Source organism: Saccopteryx bilineata, chromosome 3, assembly GCF_036850765.1.
Source record: "Saccopteryx bilineata isolate mSacBil1 chromosome 3, mSacBil1_pri_phased_curated, whole genome shotgun sequence".
NCBI lineage: Eukaryota > Metazoa > Chordata > Mammalia > Chiroptera > Emballonuridae > Saccopteryx > Saccopteryx bilineata.
Window position 1 is genome coordinate 150,864,011 of NC_089492.1, and position 12,511 is coordinate 150,876,521.

The following is a 12,511-nucleotide window of genomic DNA, read 5'->3' on the forward strand; positions in this document are numbered from 1 at the left end:
GGACCGTACGGGGGCGCCCGAGGCTCAACGGAGACTGCGCCGTCAAGGATCGGGACCCACGGTCTGGGAAGAGCGGCGCCGGGGTCGTGGCTGCGAGGCGGGGTTCTTATGTGTGGCACGCCGGAGCCAGCCCTCCAGGACTTTCGTGTCCCCGAGGCTCCCATGGGAAGGGAGGTGCCGCCCCCAGGTCCTTCCCCCAACTTTCCGCATCGTGGCCATTTGAAAGGTCTTAACGACATTCTAACTCCTCATGCTCTTCTGGCCCATTTAAAAAAAATAATTTCTTGAAACCCGTGGTAGGCAGGTGCCACCAGGAGCAACTAAGCCCGAGGTCAGGGACAGGGCCTTGAGTTGTGTGGAACCCCCTATCCCACAGTGGCCGCCTAGTTCCCGGAATCAGGCTTCCCACGTCAATACTTTGCAGATCCCAGCGGGTCTTTTACAGCCAGGACACTTGGGGCTGCAGCCTGTTCTGGCCACAGCAGACCACCACACTAGTCACGTGTACAGGACACTTAACCTCCACTGCCTATTTGTGGGCAATTTACACAATCCAGGCTGGCTTGTCTTTCTTAAAAATATTGTGCCGAGACCACTCCTTCCATAGGACAGTGGCTTGGTGCGTGCTAGGTGGCCCTGGGTAAAGTTTTAGGTTCCATGAAGCTGAAGCATGCCTGAAGAGTAGAAGGCTGAAATAACCTTTCCTCCCCCTAATTTAGTTGGGAGCCCCAGGCTCACAGCCAGTACACACACCCTTAAACTGCTTCCAGGAAGTTCCCCTCCTTCCACCCTCACTCCCAGTTCCCCTTCCCAGAGTTCTGGGAAGTCAGTTCCTCTCCTACTTTGACTCCCAACTCCCTGACTTATCCTTTTGGCCAGAAGCCAAGGCTGGCTCCCAATAGGCCTTGGTCCTGGTCTGGTTCCCAGCCCCACAGCCACCACCGTGGGGAAACACTGGAGTCTGGACTGTCGCCTGCCAGAAGGGCACAGGCAGATGGGGACCACAGAAGGCTCAGCTGCCCCAGAACTATGGGAGGTGGGGTGGTCTGGTCTGACTCAACCCTTGCCTCCTGGCACCCAAGTTTTAGCTCATGTCTCATTCCAATAAGTTTCATTTTCTCCATTTTATTTGTCAATATAAAAATACTCAAATATTTACAACAAATAAATACGTGGAGACACAATAAGTTACACTGTTAAGATCCCTCCTCCAGGGCTGGGAGAGGATATGCATATCCACAGCATGCCTAACCTCTCTCCCCTCCCCCCACACCTCTCCCAGTCCTGTAAGGCAGGACAAGTATAAAATACCACTGAACCCAGGGCCAAGTGGGAGGCCCCTCCCACCCTTCCCCCCAAACACACAGGAGGCTCCACTCCCTCCCCCAAACCCTGAAAACATTCACAACCCTAAGAGCAGGACTAGGCCCACCCCAGAGCCCTGCACTCCCCCCAGGGGTGCAGCACCCAGCCCAGCCCACTCCCATATGTACATCCCTGCCCCTCCCTGGGGACAGTTGGGGGTAAGAAAAACAAAGTGATCAACCCCTTCCCCTTCATAGCTCCAATTACTCACCAGAAGGACCCCAAGCCAAGGGAAGACTTCACAGAAACAGGAAGACTGTGTCACACAAACACACCCACGTGCACGCACACACACATACACAAACACACCCATTTCTCCAATCTGTCTTGAAGTTTTGGCTGCTGGGGTCCCACGTGTCCGTGATTCACAGCCCCTCACAGAGAGGAGGAATATGCCTTCTGGGCGGCTAGTGCCTTGGTGAGCCACACCAAGTGGCAGTGCCCATGCTGAGTAGAGCAGGTCCTCATGGGCGAGCAGGTGCTTGGCAGGGTCTGTCCCAGTTGAGCAGGTGCCCGCGCCATGTCCCTGAGGTAGCTGGTGCCTGTGCAAATGTAGGAGTCTCGGCTCCCAGAATGCCCCGCTGATGTGATGGGCGTCCCTCATACTGAGGACTCCTCGGGGTTGGAGTCTGGCAGAGGCTGACGCTGATGTAGTTTGCGCCTCAGTTCATCTGCCAGCTCAGGCAGAGGATGCCCAAGCCCCTCACCGTGGTCCTCTCCGCCTAGCTGTAAGCGCACGTAACCATTGGCATTTGAGTTCCGCCCACCCCCCAGATGAAGCCGAGTTGGGGATGGCAGGGGCTGGCCAGGGATGCCAGGAGGCGGGGAAGGGGGCCCAGCCCCAGGCTGGCACCGGGCGTGTCCAGGCACAATCTTGAGAGAGCCATCTGAATAGTAGTAGCCAACAGGGTCCCAGAGTTTCTCATCAGTCTCGGGGCCAGGGCGGAAAGGAGGACTGGTGGGCTCCTTGGGAAGCTCCAGAGGGTACACCAGGGTCCTCTCTGCTGCCTTAGCACCTTTCTCCAGCTCCTCCCGCAGCCGACGGCGCAATGACAAAACGAGCAGCAGCAGCACCAGGCACACGGCCCCCAGGGCCACCACTGCCAGCCACACCAACCCCAGGTTTTCCAAGGGTGCCCGGGCCTCCAGGGTCAATGAAGGGCCTGCCACCACAGCAACCAGGTAGCCTTCGGCAGCCAGCCGTGCCCCCTGCTCCTCCGAAAAGCAGTGGTAGGCCCCAGCATGGCGAGGCTGGGCGGCCATCACAAGCAGGGCCTGTAGTCGAGCATCATAGAGGAAGGAACCAGGCTGTTCTGCAGGTAGGTCCCGGCCCGCAAAGGTCCATCGGGCATGGGCGAGGTTGGAAGACAGGCGGCAGGGCAGCACCAGATCTGTGCCCACCACCACTGTGATGTTTTTGGGCGTGAGCCTGGCTGCAGTGGCCGGGAAAGGAGAGGGAGCAGAGTTAGTGCAGGAAACCCAGGGCCAAGGTGAGGTGCAGACATTCCAGCCCTGGCCCAGGGCCTATACCACTTGGAGGAAGACAAAAGACAGCTCACCTTTCTTACTGCCACGGAAGTTACATATGCCTGAGGTGTCTGAGATTGTCACTTGCTGGATCAGCAGGGACCTGGTTGGGAAAGCAGGGTCTATCAGCATCCCAGTGCCAACCACTTGCCCTGCCCTCCTGGTCCCAACAGGAGCAGAGCCCTGCTCACCTAGAGTGGCCAGCGACAGCCACACAGCGGCTGGTATTGACACTCCAGGCACAGTAGGGGTCCCGAGCGAGGATGCAGTCTGCACAGGAACGATACTTCATGCAGTCAGCCAGGGGCAGCTGAACCAGCTGTGAGTGGGAACCTGCAAACACCAGCTTCTGCGAGAGAAGCAGTGGGCATAGGAGGAGGGTCAGCCAGGCCCAGACACAGCCTGGACACAGCTGGGACTCCTGGAGGGAGCACAGAGCAAAAGGAGCCAAAAGGAAGGAGAGCTAAGGATGGAAATCTAAGGACCAAAGAACCCATAGAGGGCTTACAAGCCAGATACCATCCTAAGCACCTTATAGATGTGACCTTTTTAGGAAGGAACAGCAGCCCTGTGGGAATGAGTATAATCACCCACATAGATACACACACACGCATCAACAGCTCCAGTGCAGTATAAATAATGCAGGAAGTATGTTTTCCGCAAGGCTCGTCAGCCCTCAAAATAGTACCAGCATAGCATAAGGTGTTTTCCTGTTTGCATGGTGATTGCCAACCTGTTTCTTCAACCACAGACTTACTTTCTGCCATTATTTCATGTTCTGGGAACAGTTTGAGCCAAAATAGTTGGTAAAAGGCAAGCAAGGGAAAGGTTAGGGTGCAACAGGTTAGAAGAGGGTCAGATGCCAACAGTACCTCAGGGAAGTGGGAAGGCATGGGGGTCGGGACTGTGGGGGACAATGCTGCCACACAGGGACCTGGCCATATACTGGACCTAGGAGCACAGGATCCATTAAGAACTCTGACTTCCTGGAATTCACCCTAAGCCAAGTAAGGTGTGCCTGAGTGCCTCCCAGACCTGAATGGGCCAAGCATAAGACTAGGGAAAGTAGAGAAACAGCTGTGGGTGAGGCCTGATTATTACCTTGCTCCGGGACAGAATCAGGCTTTTCATGGGCTCCTGGTCAAATACCTGCAGCTCCTCGATCATGTGGACCCAGGGCCCCAGGCTTACTGCCTTAAGTAGCCAGCCGTCTCCTATGGGGGTTAGGGAAGGACAGATGTCAACAAGAGGGCACATAGGCCTTTAGCCAGCCTCCAGTAGCCAGGCTGACATGCCCACGTGTCTACCTGTGCCAATGAACAGCACTGTATAGGAGGCTCCATCAAGCCCCGTGACCCGGTCAGCCACCAGGTGGGTGAAGTTGGTGTTCTTCTTTACAAGCAGGGGTCGGCCCAAGTGAGGCCTGACCTGTTCTTCCATCAGCGGGTGTTTCTTGATGAAGTTGAGGGTGTTGTCAGGCAGCTCCAGAGAACTGGTATAGCCATGGTGACGGTGCCAGTCGTTGATGCACTGGGGGGTGGGGGGTGGGGTTGGGGGGAGAGCGGTCAGCCTATGGGAATGGCACTAGAGCTGAGGGCAGCAATGCACCTTTTCCTAGATGACTCACCGAGCCTGGTCGTGGGCTGGGTACTGGGTCAGTATAGCGGCCCCACTTCTGGGACTGCTCACGGTACTCCTTGTAGGGACCCTCGAACACCCTCTGGATATCTTCCAACCGGTACTCGCAAACTGCTGACAGGTCCACATCGCCCCTGTCACAGTAAGGGAGAGGCCTCAAAGGTCAGGCTTGGCGCCCACTTTACTCCAGCTCAGGGCATACAGGGGGAAGGCAGGGCTCAGTACGAAGTGGTGATGGACATGCACAATGTAATGGTAGCTCAAGTGCCACCAGGGCCAGGGCACTGGCCCATCTCCCACTGGAAGCACATGCCCAACACCCTCCTTGACAACCAGAAAATTAGCCAGCTGGACCTACCCAGAGGTCTGCACTATATCACTCCTAACTTAATGACCTGCTCCTCCCACCCCAAGGATTCCTGGTCAGCTTACCAGTGTGCCCGAAAAACTGCAAAGAAGGTGGTGTTGTGCCAGGAGGTGTCCTGCAAAGTGTGCAGTGCCTGTAGCTGGTTGAGGTAGAGCTGACGATTAGGGGCCGAGCACACCAGCTGTGCCTTCAGGAAGGTGGTCCACTTCCTCTGCAGGGTCCGTGCACCCCCCAAGTCTCCCTGGCAGATGACAAGGGGACACTGGTGGTAAGCCTGGCCCAGCCAGCAGGGATCCCGCCACAGACTTCTGTGTGATCACCACCACAGACTTCTGTACCTTGCAGACTCGGGCCACACGGGCCACCACCTGCTCCATGTAGCAGCTGTACTCCAACGCCCGCTCACTGAAGAAGAAGTAGACCTTGTCGTCGTCCCCTGTGAAGCTCCCCACACTCTCTGGGACGTAGGCAGAGCCGACAAAATGAGGCTCTAAGGGAAGGGGAGGATGCTTAGCAAGGCTCTAGTGGTTCTTCCCCCCTCCAAAGCTCCCCTGGTCCCCACACCAGCTCTTCAGGGCTTCTCGGGGCTCACCATTGAGCCAGAAGACCAGGTACTCTGTCTTCATGGGGTGGTGGGGCCCCATGTTACGTAGGATAACGGGCTCTGTGCCCAGGAAGTTGTTGAGTGTGGCTGAGTACAGTTCGCCATCTATGGAGACAGAAGATCAGCCAGGCCAAAAAGAAGTGAAGATACACTCAGGCCATATGGTCCTGGATAGAAATAAGTCCTGGGGAACACCCCAGCCTACAGTGGGGCCGGCCACTCACCCACAAGAAGGCCAGTGTGGCCCTTAGCTGGGTCATAGGGGCACTTCCCCTTTCCATCCTCGAAGGCTCCATGCTCCAAGGTGAAGGTGACCATGTCCTGGGGCAGGGAAGAAACAGAGAGTGAGATGCAGATGACCCGGCATCCAGAGCAACACAAGGAGGGCAGAGGGGGAGCACAGCACTCACGATGTAGGTGCACTTGGGCTGGAAGGCGTAGGTACCACACACGTACAGGTGGGACGCGTTGTATGGCTGTAGAAAGCGGATGAAGTTGAGACACTCCGTCTGGGAAGAAAAATGGATCCAGTTAAAAGATGAGGGCCTGAGAATGGGGATACAAACACTGAGATCAGGATCCAGCCCCATACTGGGACAAAGGGAGCCCTGGGCAGAACATGAGCCATGAGGCCCAGCCAAAGGGAGGCAGAGTCCTGTTCTCAGTTTGTCCCAAGCACCCACCTGGTTATTTTTCCCTTTCTGGATACACTCAGTCTTCTTCTCCACAGGAGCCTCCCATGAGATCTGAGGACAGGGAGGGGGCACATAAGCATCATCACAGGTACAGAGTAAGTGCCCAAGCATGGCCTGTGGCAGCCACATGGGGACATTAAGTGACAGTACATGGTCCTCACTCCTTGGGATCTTAGTTCAGCATAGGCCCCAAACGGCCCCACGACAGCAGAACCCAGTAAGTACTACAGAGAGGAAGACAACCTTGTGCCCACTGCCAAACGTGGCCTTGCAGACCCAGCAAGATTCCCGAGGGGGTGGGGGTGGGCCAGCTGGGTTGAGCGGCAGCCTGACCAAGAGAAACCCCTGGGGTCCTGCCTGTCACCCACCAGTGTGCCTCCCACTCCCCCACCTCTCACCACTCCTTGTAGCTCCAGAGCCTCCACGCTGAAGGCAAACAGGGCCTCCCGGGCCCCCACGTACAGGAGCCCAGTCTGCTCAGTCAGGGTCAGTGTCAGAAAGTCCTGTATGCCTGTTTGGGAGAACCGCCGTACCACTGTGGCCAGTTCTGCAGGGACAAGATAGGAGTGAGTAGGGCGGGCTTTCCTGGGGTTCCAGCCCCCCACCCCCAATCAGTCTTCCTCTATACCAGCAATTTTCAACCCGTGTGCCACGAGAATTTTTAAAACATGCAACACCTGACTATTTAGTTGGGGGACTGACCTCTCCCCTTAGTCTGCCATATAAAAAAATGACAACAGCCAACACAATAGCCATCCAGTGTGAATGAATCAAAATAATACCTATTTTTATCAGATCTGCAAAAAATATATTTTTTTGGAGTACCGTAAAATTTTTGTAGTTAGTTTATGTGTATCATGAGATGAAAAAGATTAAAAATCACTGCTCCAGGCCTGACCTGTGGTGGCGCAGTGGGTAAAGCGTCGACTTGGAAATGCTGAGGTCGCTGGTTCGAAACCCTGGGCTTGCCTGGTCAAGGCACATATGGGAGTTGATGCTTCCAGCTCCTCCCCCCTTCTCTCTCTCTGTCTCTCTCTCCTCTCCCTCTCTCTGTCTCTTTCTCTCTCCCCCTCTCTCTCCTCTCTAAAAATGAATGAATAAAAATAAAAATAAAAAAATGAAAAAAATAAGAAAAATAAAAATAAAAAAATCACTGCTTCATACACTGGTCTCCCGGGCCCACTTGTCTTGTCTTTGTTCCCCACATTAGGGCTATCACCCAACAAGCAATGCAGCCCAGCCCCCTGACTGGCAATAAAGGGCATTTCCTGAACTGCCACCTGGCTGATAGCTCCTACGGGTCTGCTTGGCCTTTCCCAGCCTGGGAGGAGGCAAATCTAAGCTGTGAGGAGGAAGGATATCTCGGCCAGCGGAAACCATCCGACTCATGGCTCTCACTCTGGGTCAGCAGCACCTCTGGCTGCAGAGCTGGGCAGTTTTCCTTCCCAGCTTCCTTCCTCAGTGGCCTCTTCCTCCTTTGCTCAGCAGCCCACTGCCTATATATATATCACAGTCCAGCCAGACCCCGGCCCCTAACCCAGCAGAGCAGGACACAGTGCTTTTCTTAGGGAACCCCCTACTCCATTCAAACACATCCAGGCTACTGGTACAAGGGCAAGGGAAACCAGAGGCTGGGACCAGAGATGGGGCTAGAGCCTGGGAGCTCGGAAGCCTTGCTGCCATTCACTATGCAGGGCAACAAGACATTCATATAGTCACAGGGTCCCTACATTGGCTCCCAAAATAGCTGCTGACCTGTCCTCAGGGTCCCCCTAAAACAGCTTAGTCTTTGGAGCCAAAGATGGGCCCAGGCCCAGGCTGGAAAAGGGCTTCATTAGTACCTGAGTGCAGCCTGTGGGAGGTGAGCTCATCCCAGGTCCCCAGGGGGCAGGGATGATACAAACACCTGACATCACCTCTTCGTACACGTGTGTATGTCCATAGTGAGAGCTATCAGGTCTGCTGTCCCCCCGTGAGCACGGACACATACACACCCATCTTGGCCCACCAGATGGCAAGACAGGAGAGCAGAGGGGGTCTATTGTTGATAAAGAGGATCCTGGGGCAAAGAGCTAGAAACACTTGGAGGGGGGAGGCACCCTTGGCTTTTATGCTTATGCTGGCTCAGGCTGTGAGACTGATGCAGAATGGTCCTTCTCCCTCGCATAACAGGGGCTGCTGGGGCCCTCAGTTACACATCTTAGAAAGCTAGGTCATATGCATAGGTGGGCCTTGAGCCTGACAGCAGAATAAAGTGGGCACATTCTAAGAGGCAATTTCTTAGCATATGTCTTTCCCCAACAACCCCTCCTGTCCCCTCCACCCAAACTCGTCTGTTTCCTCCAACTTCAGGCACTCACCCCCAGAAGATACTGTCTTCCGGGGCACCAGGTTCCACCACACCTCAGCTCCAATACAAAGGCCCCACAACCCTAGCAGCCAGACAGCCCAGTGTGGGGCCATGGCACACGATGACCAGGTTCTAAATTCCAGGCCAGCTGCCCTGCTAGAGTAAAAGAAAAGGGTCAGAATCACAGCCAGAGCAACAGACCGGAAGGGGGCCCACACAGGCGCATGCAGGAGGCACTGACAGGACAGAAGACCTGATCAGGTCTCCTCAGGAGCTCCACAATACCTCCTTGCCCCTGTTCTTGAAGCACACACCTAGTCCCCTCATACCTGGCCCTAATGCTCACACATCCAAAGGACCATGGGGTCTCTCTTAAGGGGAGGAGCTGAATTAGCTGGGGTAGTGGGCACTACAAGAAAACTCTTCTGGCCTCTAGGCCCTTCCCAACTCCCTCTCCTCAAAAGGAAGTTGTTTTAAGAAAATAAAAAGGGTAACCCTCCCCCACACAGGCAGGACTGACAGATTCTCGATGATTTCTTAAAATAACCCCTGGAAGCAGAACTTGATTCTACCGGGGCTCCAGCCAGCCCAAGACCTAGTTCTGGGAGGTGAACCCCTTAGCAGGGTGAGGGGGCATCTGGTTGGTGGGCGGTGGGGGAACTTGATGCATTAGGCGTGGGGGTCCTGCCCCAGCCTCTCCCTTCCCCCAGCTCAGACAATAGCCAGGCAGCCCTAAACCCAGCTCTACACCAAAAGGGCTTAAGCAGGCCGGGGGCTGAAGAGGCCCCGCTTCCCGAGGCCCTTTGTTGCCCAAGAAGGGAGGCAGGAAGTGGAAGGGATGGGCGTGGAAGTGACCAGCGCCTCCTCCGTTCCTCAAATGGCCTGCGGGGGACACTGGCTATCGGGCTGGGGGCGGCGGGACAGGAGCAGGGCTGGTCCGATCCAGGACCCCCGGGCGGTTCCCTCAGACAGGGCGGGGAGGGGAGAAACGGCCCGGGCAGGGGCACGAGGGGGCTCCCAATAAACCGCGGGGGGGGGGGGGGCGGCCCGCGCTGGGTCTGACGAGCCCTCCCACTCAGGGATCGCGCCCCCCACCCGGCCAAGCCATCTGGATTCATTTCCGGCACTCCAGGTCTTTAAGGCTGGGCACAGAGATACAGCCGGGGACCTGCTCACCCCAAAACAAAGGGTCCCCGCAAAGACCCTGTCCCTGCCCCCACCCCTCCCCCAGCTCCGGGATTTGAATGCAAACAAAGCAGCAGCGCAGGGAGTGTGGCAGAGCCCGGCCTGCACACGCCCCCTGTCGGCCCAGGACCCAGCGTGGACAGGGCGGGAGACTGGGGACACGCTCGCCCTGCCGGTCCCCTACACTCCCTAGCCCTCCTGCTGCCCCTTACCCCAAGCCCGGCCGGACTACCCGGCGCGCTCGAATGTGCCCGCACAGCGGTGCCCCCACCACCAGCTCCTCCCAGGGCGAGGAAATCGAGCGGCCCCGAAGTGGGTGCCAGGGCGCGGGGTCCCGGCGGCGGCCCCTCACCCTTGCCCACCCCAAACGGCGGCTGCAGACTGAGCGCTCCAGGCGGGGACAGGGTGGCAGGCTAAGCTCGGGAGCTGGCTTTACAGGACGCTCCGCCTCCCGGGCGGAACAGGCTGGGGGCCACGGCGGGGAAATCCGATCCCACAACATCGGCCACAGTCCAAGCCCGCCCCAAACTTTCCGTCGGGGGTGGGGGAACTGGGGAGAGGCCGGGGCCTGGGGAGGATCCCAGCCGCGCACCCGACAGCACGAGGGAACCCTTCTCTTAGCCCCGTTCCCTGGACCAGTCCGCGCCTCCAAGACCCTCTGGCAGCGGGCATTCTGCCCCGCGTTCTGCACCCTCGCAGGCAGCGTAGGAAGGATCTCGAGCGGACAGCTGTTCTCCACTTTCCTGCCCCCCCCCCAAACCCTGTCCCTTGCTCGTGAAGCGGACTCTGCCGAGTCGGGGGACAAAGCGGCGCCCCAGGCTTCGGCCCCGCGCAACCCTGGCTTCACTCACCTTCTCCTTGAGCCTGGAATCCCTGGGCGCCGCCCTCACGTTCAGCTGCGACCCAGGTCCTCCCCCGCCCACGCGCCCGCCTCCTTTGCCGCGCCTCTGCCACCGCCCCTTAGTCCAGGCTCCGCTCGGCGCCCCTAGCTCGGGCTCTCCGCGCCACCGCGGCGGGCGCCGGCTCTTTCTCTTACGGCCGCCCCTCCTCTCCTCCCCTGACGTCAGGCGGGGGAGGGGGGAGTTCGAACCGAGGCCAGGAACGGGCCCGAAAGGACCGGCCCCAAAGGACCTTCCTGGAGGGGTCTGTGGCCCCCTGGCCTTCGCTTCGCGCCGTGTGTTTCGGCCCCCAGTCTCTGCGCCTGCCCCTGCCCCACTGCCCGGCACCTGGGAGTCGTGGATGCACCACCGCGTCGAGAGGTGGGGTGGGGGAGGGACTCTGGGCATTGTCGGGGGTAAGGGGACTCACCCGGCCTTGTCTTTCCGAAGTGTCTCCCCAAACCCACCCCGAGCTGGGCGGCCGGGCTCCAAAAGGGACCTTGGGACGAGTGTCCGAGAGAGGGGTGCAGGGGAAACCCGGCTTCTCAGGAAAGACCAGAGTGGTCTGCCTTTTGGGCTCAACGCCCCCTGGTCCCGGCAATCAAACTGCACGGGCCTCCCCAGCCAGGAAGACCCTGCCTGCGGAGGGAGACACTGTGCTTGCGCTTCGCTCTACCGGCACAGAGACCCACTCGGCGCCCTTGCCCTATGACCACCCTCTACCCCGAGGGCGCGCAGGACCTACCCCCAGGTAATGACTCCTTCTGGTGCCACTGGTAGGCTGAATAACAAGTGACACGAGCCCGGATGCTCAGATGAAAGGGGCTCAGGGCAGCCACGCTGCAAATGATCTACCACCTTCAGAACTGACCGTCTCCGCCCACAGCCGCTCCCAGAAGTAACTGGTAGCTCTGGTCTCTTGGGTGCTGCTGGGTGTCGTTGCCAACTGGTCCTCCAAACTGGGAAGGTGGACAGAGGAACCCCAGATAGGGCAATACCGGGAGATAGATGCCACCACTTGGCCAGGGCTAGAGCAAAGATGAAGAGACAGGACTGGAGGCTTGGTTGGTTGCTTTAAAGCCATTGCAGCGTGCAGGGGTGGGACACTTTTAGGGCCCCATCAGCAGATCTGGATTATAAATTAGCCCGGACAGAAGCTTTTGTTCTGGGTTAAAACTTGGCATCTGAAGAGCAGAGACCAGAAAAGTAGTGGAGATAACTGGGGAGGCAGCTGGGTTTGGATTCAGTAACAACTGGGTCTTTGCTGATGCATATAAAGGCCCATTCTCAGGCACCCGCCAAAGCCACATTTCCCTGCTCTATTCCACCAGAGAACAGCTGTGGCCTTGGAAATACTGGAGATAGTGAGCAAGCCAGCAAATAACTATTAGCATGGGGTGGGCAGTAGGCTCTCTGCCTCAGCAGACAGGGAGGGAGGGGAAGTGTGTGGCCCCAGGAACGTCACATCTGTTTAGGTGCTGGTGACCTGACATGCAGATTTTCTCACCTTTGTTCTGTGTTGTAGACTTTGCAACCTGCCTCTACTATGTTTTCTTTCACTCTACTCTTCGAACCACTTTTGTAAAAGTAGGGTACCCCCCCGCCATTTTGTAGATAAAATGAGCCTCAGAGAGATCTGCCCAAAGTTACATAGATACATATTAACAAGGTCAGAATATTAAATTAAGCCCTGGACTCCCAATCTGTCTTTCCTCTAAGTCACAGTGGATCCGGACAACTTTTAGTCCCCAAATGCTTCATTTCCTGCTATTTTTCTTTCTTTCCAGCCCTCCCCCCACCCCCACCCTCTAGGTGTGACGGTTACCAGGCAGAGACTTGAGCTCCTGGCTCCACCAGCAAAATGGCCCCAGTGGAAAGTTTCAAAAGGTGGTTCGGTTTCAC

At 57.2% G+C, this 12,511-nt stretch overlaps 1 protein-coding gene across 6 annotated transcripts; it reads right to left on the reverse strand.

Moving 5' to 3' along the window:
• Positions 1 to 1,109: 1,109 nt before the first annotated feature.
• SEMA4C (semaphorin 4C) lies at positions 1,110 to 11,178 on the reverse strand. Of its 6 annotated transcripts, none has more exons than XM_066267776.1 (15): positions 11,040 to 11,178; positions 8,557 to 8,702; positions 6,595 to 6,743; positions 6,185 to 6,247; positions 5,912 to 6,010; positions 5,726 to 5,822; positions 5,490 to 5,606; positions 5,236 to 5,387; positions 4,963 to 5,138; positions 4,520 to 4,664; positions 4,200 to 4,422; positions 3,994 to 4,106; positions 3,084 to 3,241; positions 2,925 to 2,995; positions 1,110 to 2,798 (listed from the first exon to the last, which is right to left on the reverse strand). In XM_066267776.1, exons 2-15 carry the CDS (start codon positions 8,657 to 8,659, stop codon positions 1,966 to 1,968), a joined length of 2,499 nt encoding a protein of 832 aa, XP_066123873.1. In that variant the 5' UTR covers positions 8,660 to 8,702; positions 11,040 to 11,178; the 3' UTR covers positions 1,110 to 1,965. The 6 variants fall into 6 exon arrangements, with proteins under 6 accessions (XP_066123873.1, XP_066123868.1, XP_066123871.1 ...); XM_066267771.1 differs by lacking the exon at positions 11,040 to 11,178 and adding an exon at positions 10,583 to 10,720; XM_066267774.1 differs by lacking the exon at positions 11,040 to 11,178 and adding an exon at positions 10,583 to 10,715 and having other exon boundaries at positions 8,557 to 8,699.
• Positions 11,179 to 12,511: the final 1,333 nt, after the last annotated feature.

Coding starts and splice junctions, on each gene's coding strand:
- SEMA4C (XM_066267776.1), bottom strand. CDS start 8,659: ATGGCCCCACACTGGGCTGTCTGGCTGCTAGGGTTGTGGGGCCTTTGT. Junction 5,388..5,489: donor CCTGGTCTTCTGGCTCAATG/GTGAGCCCCGAG, acceptor CCCTTCCCTTAG/AGCCTCATTTTGTCGGCTCT. Junction 5,139..5,235: donor GTGTGGCCCGAGTCTGCAAG/GTACAGAAGTCT, acceptor GTCATCTGCCAG/GGAGACTTGGGGGGTGCACG.